Source organism: Malania oleifera, chromosome 7 (genome assembly GCF_029873635.1).
Source record: "Malania oleifera isolate guangnan ecotype guangnan chromosome 7, ASM2987363v1, whole genome shotgun sequence".
Classification (NCBI taxonomy): Eukaryota; Viridiplantae; Streptophyta; class Magnoliopsida; order Santalales; family Ximeniaceae; genus Malania; species Malania oleifera.
Window position 1 is genome coordinate 536,680 of NC_080423.1, and position 20,839 is coordinate 557,518.

The window sequence follows — 20,839 nt, forward strand, 5'->3', positions numbered from 1 at the left end:
TTCTGAATATCATCCAACAATAACCCCCTACCCCAGTCAAATTCACTGTAATTTTTTCATATCTTCCTGAATCCAAAATATCCTCCCATTTCTTAACCTCCTTTTCTTTCCTTTCCCTATTGCTGCACCTGACCTCCTTGTTTGTAAGAGAGTCTTCCACTATGCTAAGTTCTCCTCTAGAGTTTCTCCTTAAACGCTTTGTCCCTATCACATCTGAATTTTCTTTCTTCTCATCAGACACCTTCCTCATCTCGGCGCCCATAAGAGCTAACTTTCGGCGAGGATACACCTTACTACCCTCAAATTTATCAAAATTCAGACTCAAGATATCATCAATATTCCCCATAATTGGTCTTGGATTTTTACATCTTACCTCCCCATTTTTGGAATACTCTTCTAGCCTTGTTACATTTCTAATTCTAGCTCCGAACTATTAATAATCTAGGTATAATCCAGAGTTTGATTAGCACAACTTGAAGTTTGAAGTGATGAACTTTGAACGTGAAGTTTAACCTCCTCCTTCCTATTGCTTGTTTCTTGAGCTCTAATGTCTGAAATCTGGTCCTTCCTGTTCTTTAAATCCGACTCTGACTTGTCTGATTCCCCATTTCCCCGTCCAGCATCCTGACCTTCTCCATTTACCTTTTGAATAGAACCCAAGGAATGAAGACCTGCCCTAGACTCCTCATTAAAGCCCAACTTGAATAAACCTAAGTCTTGGGCTTGTTCAAGTAAATGGCCTAGTTTATATAAAAAAGAAATACCCTTCTTATCAATTAGTTGGGCCAGGTTCAAGACAAGAATCATACCTCCTGGCCCATATCTCTTTGCTTCCTCCCCCCTAAATGGAGCCCTAGCAGCCTCTGAAATGAACGATTCGTCCATTGGAACCCTAGGTACCTTCTCAGGCAATTTTGACTGGTTGACGAAGATTGCAGCCTTCAGAGATTGCTGACTGTTTGATGAATGGTTGGCTATGGTTGATTCTGGTAGATGAACGACTACTGTTGTTGACTTTGGAAGCTCAGCCTTGTTCATCTGAACTTCACTGCCACACCTGCAGCACCTATCCTCCTTAACGGCTGCTATAACTCGATCTACAGAAAGGGCTTGATGATTGCAACCCTCACCTCCATCTATATTACCTTCCAGCACGACCTACCTCCACTATGTGAAGCATGGATGACCCTTTGCAATCATCACCCTGAAATCTTTTGGTGACTCCCTTTCCAGGTCGCAGAAAATACTCACGAATCTTCTCCATCCCTCACCTTTTGCGCCACTGGGAATGAACATAGAAAATTTCCTATGATAACAACCCAACCCTAACTCCAGGAACTTTTCCACCTTTGTCCCAACCTAACCCAAACTCCAAGAACTTTCCCACCTTCGTCCAACTATTCAACAGCCAATAGTTTGTAATACCCTTGCTAAAACTCCGAAAACCCCTCTCCAGCCGACCAAGAACCAACAATCCTTTGACAAACCACGAAACAACCTCTTCCGATAACTTAACCCATTTGTTACGAACATCATTCTTCTCGACCGCAAGCAAAGATGATCTCTCCTTGCCCTTGTCTAGATGCTAATCTAAACCAATCTTTATCCTAATGAACGCATGAGGGGAAGAGGAATAGTATCACGAGTGGGAAAGAAAGGGGGAGAGAGAGATGAATGGGTCCATCCAAAATTTCAAGTCTTTGTTTTATTAGTGTATTTTTTTTTTCTGGATTTTTCCAGAAATTTGATGGGAGAAGTCTTTTTCTGCATTTTGTAAGTTCTCTTATCAATGAAAACTCTTTGTTTGCTCTAAAAAATTGTATAGAAATAACAATTTTTCGAAAATAGCATAGCTCTTGTCAGTTTTTTTGACTAGTTTCTAACCGCAAAATCATGCCCTGTATCAAATCTAACTTCTAGAAGTGAAATTTCACATAATTTGCATATCAGTTTCTCTCACTAGCTTCTAACCACAAAATCATGCTCTGCATCAAATATAATTTCTAAAAGTGAAATTTCACATAATTTGCATAAAACATTTTTTGGATTCATAAAGTAGAAATAGTTTCATGAAAATAACTTTATTATCCACTCAACATAAGAAACAGAATGCCAGAGGAGTGTGGTACACTGGTACTGTCTGTTCTGGGATCACTAGTCGAAAACTATCTGCACCTAACGATGGATAACAAAATGTATGTGTCAGGACAAGTTGTGTATGTGTACACATGCTATGAATGTTATTAGTATTATTATTCTTGTTTAATTATTCAAAACTATTTCCTAAATCTTAAAGTCCTTAATATTAAGACAAAAACTGTCTTGTCCTACATTGGGCTTGACGTAAAGTTAAATTTTTACATTTTTTTTTAATAATGAAAGAAATTATATTAGATAGGGAAAAAAGAAGGTAAAAGTTTGCCAGAAAAAACAGGAAAGAAAGAAAGAAAGAAAAGTAAAAAGCAAAAAACCAGAAGATCACACCAAGAAAGTAATAAAATTAACCAAGAAAACCCCTTTTCAGACCATTTCCATCATATTTACTGAACTCTTCGAATGTTATAATTCTCTTTGACCCTTCAAAGAGGATAAGAAATCCTCCTTAAAGAAACAAAAGATATTTACATTAAGGGCCCCTCCAATCCCTTTGAAGATCTGTCAATAACATTTCATGCAAACCAAAAGAGTGAACCCAAAGTGAAGCAAGGAAAACAACTCTACAGCACTAATGTATAGTGTTTGTTTTTTTGATAAAAAAGATGTATTAGATAGAGAAAAGTGAAGTTACTGTATCAATGGGGATGGGATTCCAATGAAAAATAAAAATAAAAAATCAAAATAAAATTTAAAAGAAAAAACAAATTTAATAAAAACTAAACAAAATTAAATACTAAATCTCTCTTCAATCCCTTTTCACCATTACTTCATTGAGAACGTAAAATTAACTCCCCCTAATCCTTCTTCACTTTATTTTTACCACCATCAAGACGCACTTTGTCGTCCAAGATCAAACAGCTTTAAATCCATCTTATCCAGTAATTCCTGAGCATCTAGATCCTTCCTAGGAATCTCCTCTGCAGGTGTAGGCAAAATTTTTACCCCTATCAGCACACTATTGTTGATGACTATTCAAGGATGACTTGGCTTTATTTAATAAATGATCAGTTGGACTTATTTCATATCATTTTTTATTTGCGTATTTGGATACTTCGTATTGATTATGTTAAGGAGTGCTTTAGTACCCAATTTACTGCCTAAATGCTCACTCGTCTTGTGCCCACACTCCATAACAAAGTCCTATATGCCCAGTCATGTTGTGCCCACACTCATTAACAAAATGGAGTTGCAGTGGGTAAGTAGACATATCCTTGAAGTTTCTCCTCCTACCATACTTGATGAATGTCCCTAGCATGGTTTTAAATTTCCACAAAATTTTCAAAATTTCCATCAAAATCTCTGGTCTCCACCACCCTCGAAATCAAATTACAATCGATTTCCATCTTACATAATTTTCATCAAAATATCAAAAAATCATCCAAAATTTATCAAAATCTCGAATTTTAGTTAAACATGTCAAAATTTTAACTATAAAATGAAATCTCCTTGAAATTCAAATGTGAATGTAGGTGCAAAGTGAAATTTCTCTCTTTATTTATTTTATTTTATAGAAACAAATGATTATTACGAGAGCTTTTGAAATTATATGAAAAGTTTAACGTACAAGAACGTTTTAGTTAACCATTCATGTCTAAATTATCTTTGTTTGTATAATAAAATGATATTTATTTGATTTATGAATTTCACATATACTAATGGAATTTGTTTAGAGTAAATATATTATATTACAAATATGTTTAATATGCATATTATATTACAATTATTGCACCTCATACACAATATAGATGCATTTAATTTATAATCTATTAGCCCTAAAACTTACATTATTATGTCTATTAACCATTTCTAAAGTTTTATAAAAGAATTTCATGCTTTACTACTAATTTCCATTGTTTTTTTTCAAATCGAAATCGAAATTGATATTGAAATCAAAATTTTCCTACTTTTGGAGTTTTAAAATTTTAGTCGAAATTGAAATTCAAGACCTTGGTCTCTAAAGAGTTTTAGGGTGATGCCATGCTCACTACCTGCTCTCTGATCTCTGATCAACAAAATGTCACCATCTGTTTTTGGTGGAAAGATTTCCTACTCTGTTTTTTTTCTTGATTGCTCCTTTATTCTCTCTACTCCTCGTATATGTGGGTGTGTAACCCCAGGTTGGATTAGTTGGATCTTTGTGCTATAAAATGTGTTTTTCTGGGTTATGCATGTACTCAAAATAGATACTGCTTTTATAGTCCTTGGATCTTCGTGCTATAAATTATATATATATATATATTTTTCTGGAATACTCATACAGTCAAAAGAATATAGCTGTTATAGTCCTTTATTTTTATTTTTTTTGCTACTGCTGGTGTTATCTTTTTGTGTCTACACCATACTATTTTGATTTCTTGAGTGCTTGAGATTGCGATGAGTCCCTTCCTCTGGTAGCCTTTTGGATTATGGCTTATTATCTCTGCCCAGCCACTTGTATCTTCATTTAGTTTGAATCATCACCTTGATCATCCTAGTTTCTAGGTGTATACACAACATCAACTCGGAGGAGGAGAACCCCCTCCAGGTAAGTTGCTATGCTTTTGGTTTCCTTGATGATCCCATTTTCCAGGATGCTGATCTTCCTTTTTCTGTTCAGAAAGGTAAACATACCTATCCACAACATCTAATCTCTAATTTCGTTGCTATGGTTTCTTCTCACCCTCCTATTAATATTTTTGTCAATACTATCTTTTTTTGCTCTTCATTAATTTTTTTTGACACTTTATCCCATTTTTTGTGGAGGACTGCAATGGTTGAAGAGATGTGTGTATTGTAGGATATGATATTGGGAGCAGGTATTTTCCTCCTAATTAATTTTTGGTTGGTTGTTGCTGAGTTTATACTGTGAAAGTCAGTCTTGATAGTTCTATGGATTGTTTGAAGGCCAATGTTGTTGCTAAAGGATATACTCAGGGGTACGACTTGGATTATTCCAACACATACTCCTTTGTTGCCAAAGTTGTTCATGCCCTTAGCTACAACTTGTGCATCAGTTAGACGTGAGGATTGAGGAATGCCTTCCTATATGGTGATCTTTCGGGGGTCTTTATCTTTATTGCTCAGAGGAAGTTACGCTTTGTGTGTCATCTTAAGAAATCATTATTTGATCTAAAGTAGTCTCCTAGAGCATGGCTTGTCCAATTTAGTGCCATAGAACTTTGAGTTTGGTCTTGAACAGCGTATGGTAGATCATTTTTTATTTTATTGCTGTACTTATTTGATAGGATTCTTCCTGTTGTGTTTGTGGATGCTATCATGATTACTAGTGATGATGGTCAAGGTATCCAACACCTAAAGCATTTCTACAAACTAAATTTCAAACAAGGATTTAGGACAATTGAAATACTTCGTGGGCATAGAAGTATCTAGATCTCATATGGGAAGTGTTTTGTCCTTTTAGATGAGATTTGTCTATTAGCGTCCAAACATGTTGATACATCCATGGATCCTAAGAGCAGGTTACTATTAGATTTAGGTGATTTTCTGGCCTTGGATGATATTGGAGACTTGTTGGGAAGTTGAACTATCTCATAGTTACTTGACCACGTATATTTTTTGCATCAAGTGTTGTGAGTTGGTTCCTTGATTCTTTGAGAACAAATAAGTAGGATGCAGCCATTCATATCTTGAGATGCCTCAAAGTGCACTTGGGAGAGTTCTCTTATATTAGGATCAAGGTCACATTTATACTTAGGAATGTATAGATGCAGATTGGGCTGGGTCACCTTCCACCCACAACTAGGCTGTATTTTTGTTGGTGGCAACTTGGTATCCTAGAAGAGTAAGAAACAAACCATGGTGGCTGGATTGAGTGCTAAGTCAGAGTATCAGGTCATGACCCACACTACATGTGAAATTGTTTGGCTAAAGAACATGTTGGAAGAACTTGGTTTTTCACATTTTTGGCCAATGAAGTTGATGTGCGATAATCAAGATGCTATTCATACTGCCTCCAACCCAATCTTCCATGAGCGGACAAAGCGCATTGAAGTTAATTGTCACTTTATTTGGGAAAGAATTGTGTAGAAGCTCATTACAATCACTCATGTGAAGTTTGAATTCAAACTTATTGATTTATTCACTAAAGCCTTGGGGTTTGCTTGTGTTAAATCCATTTGTAATGAGTTGAGAGCATATGATATCTATGCTGCCAAGGGGGAGTTTTACTGGTTACTTTTTCATTTAGCATTATTGCTATGTTATTGTTATGTTAGTGAGTGCTAGCTGGTGTGTGAGTTAATAAGGATTTATGTTCATTGTTATGTACTTAGCATATATTATAAATAGACAGAAAGACCTATCATTGTGATCAAGGTCTTAAATTTCTATTTTGACCGAAGTTTCGAAGCTCCAAAAGTATGGAAATTTTGATGGAAATTTTGATTTTGATGCCTATTTCGATTTCAATGTGAAAGAACGATGGAAATTAGTAGTTAAGCATGGAATTCTTTCATAAAGCTTTAGAAATGGTTAATAGACATAATAATGTAACTTTTAGAACTAATATATTACAAATTAAATACATCTTTGTTGTGTATGAGGTGTAGTATTTGTATATAATTTGTGTATTAAATATATTTTTCAATATAATGTATTTTAAACATGTTCATAATATAATGTGTATTAAACATGTTAAGTTAATTTATGAAATTCATAAATTAATTAAATATTATTTATTATACAAATAAAGAAAATTTTGGATATGAATGATTAAATAAAATGTTTTAAGTTTAATTTTTCATGTAATTTCAAAAGCCCCTGTAATAATCTTTTGTTTCAATAAAAAGCATAAGATAAATTAAGGGAGAAATATCACTTTGGGTCTAAATCTCACATTTGAATTCTTAGGGAAATTTATTCTATGGTTAAAATTTCGTCAAGTTTCACTAAAACTTCAAGATTTTGAAAAATTTCAGATGATTCGTTGAAATTTCGATGGAATTATACAAAATGGAAATTGACTGCCATTTCGACTTTGAGGGTGATGGAAAGCGGAAATTCGACTGAAAATTTGATAATTTCGTGGAAATTTAAGACCGTGATTGTGATCAGGTCTTCCAATCTACCTAATGATTCAATAGTTTACAGTTCTTATTTAAAACCATAATCCTACTTTGTTCCCAATAGATTTATTTGGTACTGATTGTGGATTAGTCTTCATAATTTTTTTAATTGAATTGGAAATGAACATTGATTTCCAAACTTGGATAATTAGCACTTCCCCATTTTTTTAATTGCTGCAATGTCCTGAAACAGCAGAAAATGTCCACTTACTTTCTCATTGTTGCGAGGATTCTGCCTTTCTTTCCCTTTCTTCAAAATCTAGATGTGTGATTCTTAGTTTTTTATCAATTTAAATGCATATTCACCCAATTTCCAGTGGCACAAAAAAATGTGATTTCCTCCTGCAGGTTTAAGGGGAGGTCTCAAAGCTTTGCTTGGGAGCATGAGCATCAACTCAGTACTGAACCAGAGCTTTTGATGACAAAAGAAATTCAACACACTGACAGCTGGGACCATGCTGAAAGAGAAAGAGATATACGTCAAGGGATAGACCTTGCAACCACACTGGAACGCATTGAAAAGAATTTTGTGATAACAGATCCTAGACTTCCTGATAATCCAATTGTAAGAAAAATATTTTAAAACTGATATTTTGGTTGATTTGTTAGTCTATTTGTTTTATTGTGAACCACAACCAGAAAGATCATCCTGCACGTCAAAGTTCATTTCAGACATTCAAACTAAGCAACCTTAAGAGAGATGAAAATTTTCTCATGTAGTATTTCCTTGCTGTGGACTGCTGGTTGCTTAAGTAATATTATTGCTGACAGTGTGAGTGCATCATGAACTTAAGAAATATATATTTTTTAAACTTCTTCTTAAGCTCTTGTTAGTTTCTGCGTCCAAAAGGCGCTTGAACTGCTGGTTGCTTAAGTAATATTACGGCTGGCAGTGTGAGGACATCATGAATTTAAGAAATATATATATATATATATATATATGTTTAAATTTCTTCTCAAGCTCTTGTTGGTTTCTACATCCAAATGGTGCTTGATTTGTTTGCCTCTGTTAATGTTTGATATGCATTGTTGGCCCACAACCTAACAGCTTAAGCATTTAGGTAAGTGGTATTCTAACTTGGTACTGGAGCTGGGTACCAAAAGGTCCTGGGTTCTAGTCTTAATCCCTGCCGTGGTGGTGTTTAAAAAATTATTGTATTCCCTGTAATGAGGGTTATTTATCAAGTGTCCATCTCTTCACGTGCTGTCGGGCTGCATGTGCGGGGCAGTGCTAAAGCTTGCAATACATTGTTAGCCCACAACCTAATAGCTTAAGCTTTTAGGTAAAGTGGTATTTTTACAACCAATATGGAATGTCTAGTTTGCAAATTCAATTTGTGATATTGTGCACTTTTTTTTTTGGAAATCAACTCAATATGGTCCTTGATGTTCAGATATTTGCATCTGATAGCTTTCTTGAATTGACGGAGTATACGCGCGAAGAAATTTTGGGGAAGAACTGTCGGTAAGATATATTATATTTTGCATTTTTTTTTTCTGAAATATTGTTTATATTAATAAGCTAGAGTGCCTTGACCCAAGTTGCTGGTTGGAGAACACAATCCCATTCTATCCATTCTATCTTCAACCGAGTAAGAGCCAAGTTCTTGTAAAATACATGGTGCCTTAGAGACATCCTTTTCCCCACTCACCTCTTGCTTTTAGATCATTCATGTTTTATTTTACAACTTCTCTTCGTGTTTTCATCTCATTGTATTTTGAAGCCTCTCAATTAGTCATTCACAAATATTTATAGGCATACAACCATAAGTTACATATGGAATGTTATATTCATTTATGTCTCCTTTATATTGAGGGATGTGGATGTTAAAGCTTGATATACATTGTTGTCCCAAAACATAATAGCTTAAGCTTTTAGGTAAAGTGATAACGTAACATGATATTGGAGCTGGTTACCAGGAGGTCTTGGGGTCTAGTCTTGTTGCTTGCGTTCATTGTGTGGTTTTTAAAAACTATTGTATTTCCTATAATGGGTGTTACTTATTGTGTGTTAAGGAAATAATGGGTGTTACTTTTTGTGTATTTATCTCTCCACGTGCTATTGGGTTGCATGTGCGGGGAGGTGTTTTGGTTAAGGCTAAATTTACATTGTTGGCCCACAACCTAACAACCTAAGATTTTTCGTGAAGTGGTAATCTAACAATGGATATATTATCTTTTCACTGGGGGTTTGGGGAGCTTCTTGGTTCATTTGTCGGGGAAATTTCCTCCATTCTGAAATTATAATTGAAGTTTAGAACATTTGTTGGTAAATTTAAATGTGGAAGGTAAGGGCAGATCAATCTCAATAATTTAGCGCCATTAATCATCATGAATGGGACTTGTGCTTAGAAGTTGGAAGTCTTGGGGATTATAGGTTGCAGGCTTATTCTTGATTTTATCATGATATGTGATGGGGCTATCTTTGAAAGGCATGCATGCAAGACTTCATGCCATTTATCCTTTTTATTATGTCATTGGTCTAGTCTAAAGTCTGAAGTCTTAAAGATTTCAGGTTGACACTGAATGGTCTTGAATTCAACATTCTATATAGTTTAATATGTCCATGAACTCAAAACTTTTCTCTTAAAAGGAATTTTTTGATATGTAAGACCAATGTTGTGCCCTGATAAGTATCATTAAATTCTACAGATTTCTTCAAGGTCCTGAAACTGATCAAGGAACTGTCTCCAAGATAAGAGATGCTATTAGGGAACAGAGAGAAATCACAGTTCAACTGATTAATTACACCAAGAGTGGTAAGTTTCTGTCTTTGGTGTTTTTATGTTGCTGATAAACGCATTTAAACTTTATTCTGGATTATGCTGCTTACGAGAATGTAATATTAGTATATTACTGCATTGGATTGGATGCCCGATGGATCTTTCTTTCATAATTTTTTTGAGGATTATAGTTTGCTTTTTATTTTGGAAAAATAAAAAATTTAAACTTTTCTAATATACCATAATGCATGACTGCTCAATTTCATGACTTGCAGGGAAAAAATTCTGGAATTTATTTCACTTGCAACCGATGCGTGATCAAAGGGTGGCTATGAAATCCTTATATTCACTTGCTGCTAAACTCAATTTATTTCAATCTTGGGCAATGTTTCTATAAAAAATTTTGATGCAACGTTATTTCTTTTTAATGATTTAACTTATTACTAAATTGAGTCCATTTCATTTTTTGCAGGGCGAACTTCAGTACTTCATTGGTGTCCAACTAGATGGAAGTGATCACGTGGAACCCCTAAGAAATCGACTCTCAGAGAGTACTGAGCAACAAAGTGCTAAGTTGGTATACATCTATTATCCGTATAATATCTTTTTCTAATCTCACATTTGGGATGTGTTTGTCTTCTCTTTCATTGTTGATTTTCAATTTGGAAGCCAAGGTATACATTGCTCGCCTAGAAATTTTTGAATTTTAACATGCAGACAGAAAATTCTTCCCTGCTGTGATAGACCATTAAATAATTCAAAGTGAGCTTGACCGTTCTTTGAAACCTTATAGCTTGGAAAAGAAAATAATTAAGGCACCTCTTGCACATGTGGTCACGCTATCACTAATCAACATCAATGGCTTCCCTACTGAGCTATTCTCGCCTTTTGGAGAGATGAGAGGGAGTCATTCCCCCAAAAATGTCCAGATTGAAGGGAAATCCTTTGATCTGCTGTATGAGAAATTCAATGAAGCGGGTTTTGTTCATGTGCTGAGGAAAAGTAGAGTTTGAAATTATTGGATTCACCCATTAGTGTCTATCTAGGGTGGGATTATTTTCATACAGGGTCAAGGAGATAATGCAATACTTGACGTATTTTTCTTGATGTCTACCTGAGTTTAAGATAGAAGCTATCCTGTCTTTCTTCTTGGGGGATTAAATTGAGACCAGTGGTGTAAGTTTGCAGATTATTTTAGATCATTTTTGGGTTTTTATGGCTCAGAAGTGCGTTCAGATGCTAAGGAAGTTCAGTGAGCTATAAAGAAGTGATGGAAGGGAGGAGAAGTGTTAAGTCTATTGTGGTTGGCGTTGCCTTCTTTTCTGTCTGGAGTTAATCTTTGATGTCAGCCAAACTGCTAGGGTTTTGGGTATAAAGCCACCCCCTTTGGTCAAAATATCCATTTTCCCTCTGGGTTTTATGATTGATCTTTTAGTGCTCTGGACTTTTTTTGATCTGTCATGAAATTGCAAGAGCATTCGTATCCCATACAATTGTATAAGCTGACCCATTTTTAGGTGTTACTTCAAGAAATAATATGATTTTTTTTTTGTTCAAGAAAAAAAATCTAAGAAAGAGAGATTGATAATTTCAAGAAAATTTTAAATTAATGCCAACTTCCACTCAAAATTTGAATTGAAATCATCTTATCTAACCCATTTAAATCTGTATTTTTCCTCCAACTCCTCACTTCTGTAAAAATGAGCACCTCAAACTCATTTTTCAATGAAACCTGTTCAGCCGCCTCAAAATCCAAAAGGCTCCCTTCTTCCTGATTCCTATCCAAATGATCCATGAAATGTTAATCTTCTTAGTGTTAATATGACCAAAAAAGTCAATTGTCAGAGGAAATTGCCATGATTGTGTAAATTGGCAGAAAAGGATTCATGTAGCTGACCCCATGTTGTGGGACTTAAGGCTTGGTTTGTTGTTGTTGTTTGAGGATTTTGGAAAGTCTTGGGAAGGCTTTAGGTTCATAAAGAAGCTCAAATGTCTTAAAAAGGGATTGAAGAAGTGGAATATTGATTTGGCCATATCAGCACTAAGAAGACTAACGTTTTGTAGATCATTCCTTCTGTAATCTTCACTCAAAGTATTACTGACCAAAGAGTAAAAAGATTGACAATTGTGATATGCATTTTGGAAATTCTTCCTCACACCCACTGCCAAACAAAAAATTATTTGGATGACTCACAACTGCCCTCTCTCTATCCATTGACCAAGAGAATGATGCATTATCCATAGGAAGATCCCTTTACCCACACTCCCTATAAAACCTATCAAAATTTTGCATCCTTGAAATAATCCTAACTACCCCATATTAAACTTCTGATGGGTAGAGGTAGTAATATTCGGTTTCAGAAAGATCCTTGGTTGGAGAATGTAATTTTCTCCACCTCTTTTCCATGCCTTTTTTGCCTAAAATTAGGGAAGGATGAGTCCTCTTCTTCTTTTGTTGTTGATTTAGTGGTCCTTTGTCTTCTTGGGATTTCCACTTTTGCAGATCGTTAAACAATAGGGAGATGGGAGAGTTATCCTCTTTGCTAGTCTTGTTGAATAACTGTCGTTTTTCTTTAGAGGAGGATAGGTGGTCTTGGTCTCTGGATCCTTCAGGGGTTTATTCATGTAATGTTTTTATAATTTTTTGAATAGGTCAAATATTTATTTTCCGCTCTATAGTTCCATCTGGAAGGCTAGATTCCCCTTTAAAATTAAGGATTTTATTTGGTTGGTTGCGCTTTGATAGAATTAATACCAATAACTTACTGCAGGTTTGGAGACCTTTGAAGGCTATTTTTAATGGTCCAGAGTCATTATTGCATCTGTTCATTCATTGTGACTATGCTTGGAGTGTTTGGAATGAGCTATTTGGTATTTTAGGCAAATGTTGGGCGAGTTCTAAGACAGTGGAAGATTTTTTAGCGGTGAATTTTTCTGTATCTGGTAGGAAAAAGGAAAGGGCAGCACTTTGGAAATGTGTTTTTTTTTTGAGTTTTTTTGGGGATTGTGGGTAGAGCGTAATGCACGCATTTTTCTAGGGAAGAAGTTAGTTTAGGTACTGGTTCGGAAAAAGATATATTATTTGGCTTCTCTTTTGTGTGTAGGAGAAGGGATTTTTAAGGGGGTGGGCTTTTATGATATTTATCATGATTGGCATATTAGATTACTACTTTACCTAAAAGCTTAAGCTTTTAGGTTGTGGGCCAACAATGTATATCAAGCTTTAACACTCCCCCGCGCGTGCAGCCCGATAGCACGTGGAGAGATAAACAAATGATAAATGACACCATAGAATAAAAGCGGGTGACAAGATTAGAACACAGGACCTCCTGGTAACCAGAGCTCTGATACCATGTTAGATTACCACTTTACCTAAAAGCTTAAGCTATTAGGTTGTGGGCCAACAAGGCATATCAAGCTTTAACACTCCCCCACACGTGCAGCCCGACAGCTTGTGGAAGACAAACAAATGATAAATAACACCACAGAATAAATGCCGGTAACAATATTAGAACTCAGGACCTCCTCGTAACCAGAGCTTTGATACCATGTCAAATATTTTGTGAATGGCCGAATGGATTGGCCTTGAGTTCTGTATATTATATATAGAGTTTACAAGAATGCTATACATGGAAAGTAAATAGGGTCTAGTATGATTCTAGCCCTATACAAGTAAACTATAAAATGTCAAGCCCTATACATGTAAACTAAATATATTCTAATTGTACAAAATAATGAATTGAAATATAAGGAAATAAATGTGGGCTGAAGTAAGGAAAGAAATTTTTTTTTCTTTGCTGTTTGCTGTTCCGTTGACAGCCCCCCTCAAATTGATGCTTGTTGATATTGATGCGGGTTGATCAACAAGCATCAATTTGCTACTTGGGAAGCAATGTCTATGACGAATGAGAGCCTTGGTGAAGATATCCGCAATTTGTAATTTAGTGGAAATGTGTGGAAGAGTGATAACACGAGCTTCAAATGCTTTACGGATAGAGTGACAATTGACTTCAATATGCTTCGTGTGCTCATGATAAACAGGATTGGCCGTGATCTGGATAGCACTCGTATTATCGGCACGTAGAGGTGTAGGATTGGTCTTAGAAAAATCTAGCTCAGCAAGCAAGCCTCGAAGCCAAATAATTTTAGAACAAGAAAGAGACATTGCCCGGTATTCGGATTTCGTTGATGACTAAGAAACTCTGTCTTGCTTCTTACCCTTCCAAGAGATCAATGCATCACCTAAGAACACTCACCAACTTGTGATGGAGCAATGTGTATCTGCACAACCAGTCCAATCAGCATCACTATAAGCAGCAAGGTGAGTAGAATTGCCTGAAGGAAAGAATAAACCACCGGCAGAAGTGCCCTGAACATAGCGTATGATCCTACGGACAGCAGCCAAATGAAGATGACGAGGAGTCTGAAGAAATTGGCTGACTTGCTGCATAGCAAAAGAAATGTCTAGTCTAGTAATGGCGAGATAGACAAGACTACCCACCAACTTTCGGAATAAACTGGGATCAACAAGTAAATCACCCTCCTCTTTGCGAAGCTTGACATTTAATTCCATAGGAGTATCAACAGAAGTACCCTTCTGAAGGCCAGCTGTGGCCAACAAGTCAATAGCATACTTATGTTGATTGAGTGAAATACCAGAGGGACTATGATTCACTTCAAGACTAAGAAAATATGTGAGAGACCCTAGATCTTTCATATGAAAGGACTCTGAGAGATGAGTCTTGAGCTGAGCAAGTAAAGCAGAATCGGAACCAGTGATCACAATATCATCAACATAAACCAAAAGAACAACAATACCCATGTTGGATTTCCGAAGAAACAATGAAGTGTCATACTTGCTTTGCTTGAATGAAAATTGTAATAAAGTGGTGTGGAGTTTATCAATCCAGGCTCTCGAAGCTTGTTTGAGAGTATAAAGAGAACGACGAAGCTTACACACATGTGAAGTCAGAGAGGGAAACAAGCCCGGGGGTGGCTTCATATAAATACACTCTTTAAGATCCCCGTGAAGAAATGCATTCTTGACATCTATCTGATGTAGTGGCCACTCACTAGAAGCAGCAATAGCCAGAATTGTACGAATAGTAGTCATCTTAGCCATAGGATCAAAGGTCTCTTCATAATTGACACCATATTCCTAATTATTCCCAAGTGCAACGAGGCGAGCTTTGTAACGATCTAGATTTCCATCATATCAGACCTTGACTGAGTAAACCCATTTACATCCCAGAGGAACAATGGTGGGAGGACATGGCTCAATGTCCCAGGTGTGATTGGCCTTTAGAGTGGCAATTTCTTCCTGGATAGCTTGTCGCCAACAATCATGCTTGGCAGCGTGTGAGTAGGAAGTGGGAATATCTAAATTGGACAATGTAGCAGTAAAAGCTGAAACAGAGTTCCCCAAACTTGAAGAGGGAAACCCATACCTGTCCGGGGGTACAGACACTCGAGATGAGCGATGTACCAAAGGCTCTGGAGGTGCTGCAACTGACTGAATCTGGAGTGTGGTAGGATTAGATATCGGATGAGCTATTGGAAGAGACTTGGGCGGGGGCGCCTATACACAAGACCTAGTTTAAAACGAGAACCAACTGGATGAGGATCTTAGAACTACTTCTCAAAGGAGGGGAGAATCATAGTAGGAGAGGAGGGTACAGAGAAGTCAGAGGACACAGGAAAGAAATGTTGATTTTCAAAGAAAATATCATTCCTAGAAATGCGTGTGCGATGTAATGTTGGATCATGCGAAGAAATCCATTTTGACACACATTGTATCCCAAAATGCACATCGAACAGATTGAGCAGATAATTTATGTCGCTTATGAGGAGGTAAATGAGCAAAACTTACACAACCAAAGGTACAGAGGTTATTGCAACTAGGTTGCTTAGCAAATAAACAGAAATAGGGAGAATCCACGAGTAGGACTTGAGAAGGTAAACAATTAATCAAGTAAGTAGCATTTTCAGAGCCCCAACCCAGAATAAGGATGGAACAAAGGATTCCACCAATTGAGTACGGGCCACATCTAGGAGATGACAATGTTTCCATTCGTCTACTCCATTCTGTTGGGGAGTAACAGTATATGAACATTGATGAATAATGCCTTTAAAAGCCAAAAATAAAGTAGACCCAAGTCAATATGCTACGATCATCAATGAAAGTCACATAGTATTTAAATTTTTCATGTGAACTAACCGGCGAAGGTCCCCAAACATCTCTATGGGTAAGCTTAAAACACTAAGAAGCTCTACTAGCATGCAAAGGGAAGGAGAGAGTTTTGCTTTTAACAAGTTTGCAAGAGGCATGCTCAAGAGATAAAGAAGAACGTTCTTTATTACCAAGTAAACCAGAGTTCAATACATGAGATAAGATCTGAGTATTGAGATGGCCTAAACGATGATTCCACGCCATACTAAGATCTGAAACATTATTACAAGAAAAATACTTAATAGAAGAAACTGGAGAATGTGCTGGAACAGGCAAAAGTAGTGCAAACAAGCATCCCACTTTAGGTCCCTTTGCTATCGGCTCCCCTGTTACCTAGTCCTGCACAACACAACTATTACCAGAAAAATTAAAAGCACAATTGTTATCAACTAATTGATCAACAGAAATAAAAATTAAGATTCGTGGAACGCTGAGAAGCAAGAAACACATTACTGAACTTAGAAGAGGCATCTCCGACAGTAACTATTGGCAAAGAACTGCCATTGGCAGTCTGAATAGCAGATTGACCATGACACAAGGTAGTGGGATTATTCGTCATGTGATTAGAGGCACCCGAGTCACATACCAGAGATTAGTAGAATTGTTACCTTGGAGCCCCATTGCTGATAATGCCGAAATTAGCATCTGTTGCACCATTTTGGGTGTGCAGTAATTCGCTGGGGGAGGTGCAGGAATAGAGAAGTCACCTGAAGAAGAGCCAGGGGCTGCAAAAGTGACTGTTGGGGGGGGGGGGGAATACACTAATAGAAGTCTGGAATGCTTGGGCCTGGGGATTATGTGGGCGGATACGACATTCTTTAATAATGTGACCGTTTTTTTTGCATTAAGAGCAGAATTTCTTGGAACAATTAGCAGTGATATGTCCAAATTCTTTGCAAAAAAAACACTACAAAGTGCTAGAATGAGCAGGCGGTCCTTGTTGTTGAGCAGCATAAGCCACAGGGACAGACCCGGAACTACCGTGAGATTGTGCCAGAGTAACTTGAGTACTAAGCTGTTGTTCTTCATGAAGTAACTCACCAAAACAAACATCTCGAGAAGGAGCAGGAGAGCGATCTAGTAGAGATGAGCGAACAAATTCATACTTGGGGCGGAGTTTCATAAGAAATTGATCACAACGACTAGTCTCGTGAAGACGTTGAATAATGAGAAGAGAAGCCACAGGAACATCCAAAGTAACTAGATCATAATATTCATTCCGAAGAGTCAGAAACCCCGAATAATAGTCTTGGATGGAACGATTGTCATGTTGAAACATGGCAATTGCATGCTGTAACTGAAAACGAAGGGCACTGTTATCTTGATGATATATTGTTTTTAAATAACTCCACGTAGATTGAGCGGTGCGATAAGGTCGCAAGTTGGGGACAATATGTGGCTCAACTGAGCCAAGAAGCTAAGACATAATCTGAGCATCAAGCACAGCCCATGAAAGACAAGCTGCGAACTCCTTGGATTTATCAGGATTGGGTGCACAATCCGTGCCATCAATATGACTCCAAAGATCTTTTCCCTTCAGGAAAAGTTTAAAATGAAAAGCCCACGTAGAATAATTGTTGCCCGTAAACTTGGCACACACAAGTGCGGAGTCCATGCTAAATAATGGATAAAATTGAGAAGCCAAAAAAGAAACAGACTGTGCCGAAAGAAACAGACCACCAAAAAATCTAGAAGCCCAAAATAAACAACGCAGGTACAAAGAAAAAACCAAGAACAAGCTCCCTGCACTAAAAATATTGAACCAAAAAACTGCACTTAAAATTAAATCTTGAACCAAAAACCAGCTGTGCCTAGAAGATGAGTGCTAGAAACAGCAACCGAAAGCTGTTGCCTGCTTGCCAAGAGTTACAAACTGCAACAGAAACTAGAGAAATAAGTGGCAAACCAGAAACCTGTTGTGCCTACTTCCCGAAAGTCACATGCCGACTTCCCGAGAGTTACAAACAGCAACAGAAACTGGAGAAATAAGTGGCAAACCAGAAACCTACTGTGCCTGCTTGCCAAAAGTCACAAACAGCAACAGAAAACTGTTGCCTGCTTGCTGAGAATCACAAGGACATAAATTGGAGGAATAAATGGTAACCCAGAAACCTGCTGTGCCGACAGCCACGCAGCCACAGAAGTACTGAAAGAACAGAGAAAAATTTCAGAAGAGAAAACAAAACCACAATAGCCACGAAACTGAGAAGACCTAAAAAAAAAAAAATCGAACGGGAAATAAAAAACTAGCAGTTGGCTGGCTCTGATACCATGTCAGTTATTTTGTGAATGGCCGAATGAATTGACCTTGAGTTCTGTATATTATATATAGACTTTACAAGAATGCTATACATGGAAAGTAAATAAGGTTTAGCATGATTCTAGCCCTATACAAGTAAACTATAATCTGTCAAGCCCTATACATGTAAACTAAATATATGTTAACTGTACAAAATAATGAATTGAAATATAAGGAAATAAATGTGGGCTGAAGTAAGGAAAGAAATCCTTTTTTTCTTTGCTGTTTACTGTTCCGTTGACATGGCGTTATGTGTTGGAGTGCTAGCTCGTGATGGTTTTTTCTCTTTTGTTCTTTAGTTTGTAGGTTTTCCTTTATGTTTTCTTTATTTCTGGATTTTCCAGACTTTGTTAAGGAGATGTCTTATTCTCCTTGATGTATATTCTTATTCTATTAATGAATTCTTCTTTTATTATTAAAAAAAAACCTAACTACCCTATTTTTTCGCTCGCTCGGAAATCTCATGACATTAAAGTCATTCCCTTCAATCCATCTAGGATAACAAAAACAATACACCAAATAACTAATCTCAAAAAATAAGAGTAGAGTGGGCTTAGTAGGACCATAGATCAATGTATACCCCCATTGTCCCCTAACTCTAGCTTCTAACAAAAACAAAATGGGTAAGAAAGCTACAAGGTTACCAATTCTAGAAATAGAGATGGTATACCACGTAATAAGAATCCTCCCCCAGTCACTCCCTGAGAAGCGAGAGCCTTCTATAAACACCCCACCTTCCAAAATACGGTATCAAGCTTAGTTTCTTGAAAAAAAAAAAAGTATCAATTGTCAGGCCTTGAATATTTTAAAATTTTTAAAACTCCTATGATCATTGATCACAACTAATGAACAAATGTCCAGCAATACCCCAATGAGTACTCCTCCGTTGTCTCTCTTTCTTTTTGCTCTGACAGGTCTTTGAGAAAAGTATAGTGTCTGCTCTGGCACTTCTTTGACAACTGTTCGAGAGCAGTTTCTCCTCAACTAGGTGTCCATCTTCCTTGGAAACACCCTAGCAAGTGCTTCTCCGTCATCTTTCTCCTTGATTTGATGGGTCTTTGAGAATTACACTATCTTGCTTTAATAGATCTCCAAGAATCTCTCTCTTGCACTTCAACTCTCTCTCTTATTCATAGTCTCTCTCTCTCTCTCTCATTTTGGCTCTCACTCTTTTTCTCCCCTGCGGAAGTATCCGTTTTGAATCGGTTTGAAAGAAGGTAGGGAAGAGAATATCCTCATGTTGGTGCAGATCGCAAACAAGACTTTTGACTTGTGTTTTGTAAAAGTTTTGGGAAGGGGGTTTTGTTCATTTAAAGGAGAGATTCCGATTTAGAAATTGGTGGATCAGAAAGCCCTTTCGGCTGCAAGGTAGGTGTGTGATTTATCCTCCCTTAATTTACAGCTTGGAGCATATCTTTTAGAGGTGTTGAACAATCCCACCAACCCGAAGTGAACCACCCAAAAAATTGATTTCAAATGGTTTATGGGTCGGTTGGCAATTTTCCATTTTTCATAGCCCAACTATATGGGTTGTTTGCAGATTTAATGTCTAACCCTCTTGACCAACCCAAATTGCCTCTAATGCTTATACGGAAAAGAAAATAGTAATAATAATGTCAACCTACAATTACTTAGGACCCATGAAAAAATGCATAGGATAGATAGTGATATTGGCAAGTGTTTGAGTGTTTTAATCTTTATATTTTTTAGTTTTATTTCTGTTAGAATTGATTAAAATGAATGACCTAACTTGAAGATGGGTCTCTCCCTCTATTTATAATACAAATTAAATACATTCTAATGACAGTAATACTCTTAATAACCTTCACTAATTAACATACTAACACACTTAATATAATAATACTAAAAGTCATATATAACCTCTAAGGCTCCCCCTCAAGCTGGAGCATAAATGTCGTAAGCTCCTAGCTTGTTACAAATGAATTTTAGACGAGCACCCCCCAACGCTTTGGTAAACAAATTAGCAAGCTGCATGTTTTACTTCACATAAGCGGTTGTAATAAGCTTCTGCACAAGTTTCTCCTGAACAAAGTGACAATCAACTTCAATGTGCTTTGTCCGCTCATGAAAGACCGGGTTGGAGGCAATGTGAAGAGCAGCTTGATTATCACCAAAGTCTTAAATTTCAATTTCGACTCAAATTTTGAAGCTCCAAATCAGTAGTAAAGCATGAAATTCTTTTATGAAGCTTTAGAAATGATTAATAGACATAATAATGTAAGTTTTGGGACTAATATATTACAAGTAAATACATCTATGTTGTGTATGACGTGGAGAAGTTGTAATATAATGTTTGCATCAAACATATGCTTGAGATAATGTGCATCAAACATATTTAATGAATCAA

At 36.6% G+C, this 20,839-nt stretch overlaps 1 protein-coding gene across 3 annotated transcripts in view; it reads left to right on the forward strand.

Moving 5' to 3' along the window:
• Positions 1-20,839, forward strand: part of LOC131160379 (phototropin-2) — a 192,871-nt gene that overhangs the window by 45,265 nt on the left and 126,767 nt on the right. For all 3 annotated transcript variants that reach the window (XM_058116010.1, XM_058116011.1, XM_058116012.1), the window contains 5 exons: positions 7,569-7,785; positions 8,615-8,685; positions 9,873-9,979; positions 10,219-10,268; positions 10,416-10,520. In XM_058116010.1, coding sequence (XP_057971993.1) covers positions 7,569-7,785; positions 8,615-8,685; positions 9,873-9,979; positions 10,219-10,268; positions 10,416-10,520 — 550 coding nt within the window. The remainder of the gene's footprint in view (positions 1-7,568; positions 7,786-8,614; positions 8,686-9,872; positions 9,980-10,218; positions 10,269-10,415; positions 10,521-20,839) is intronic.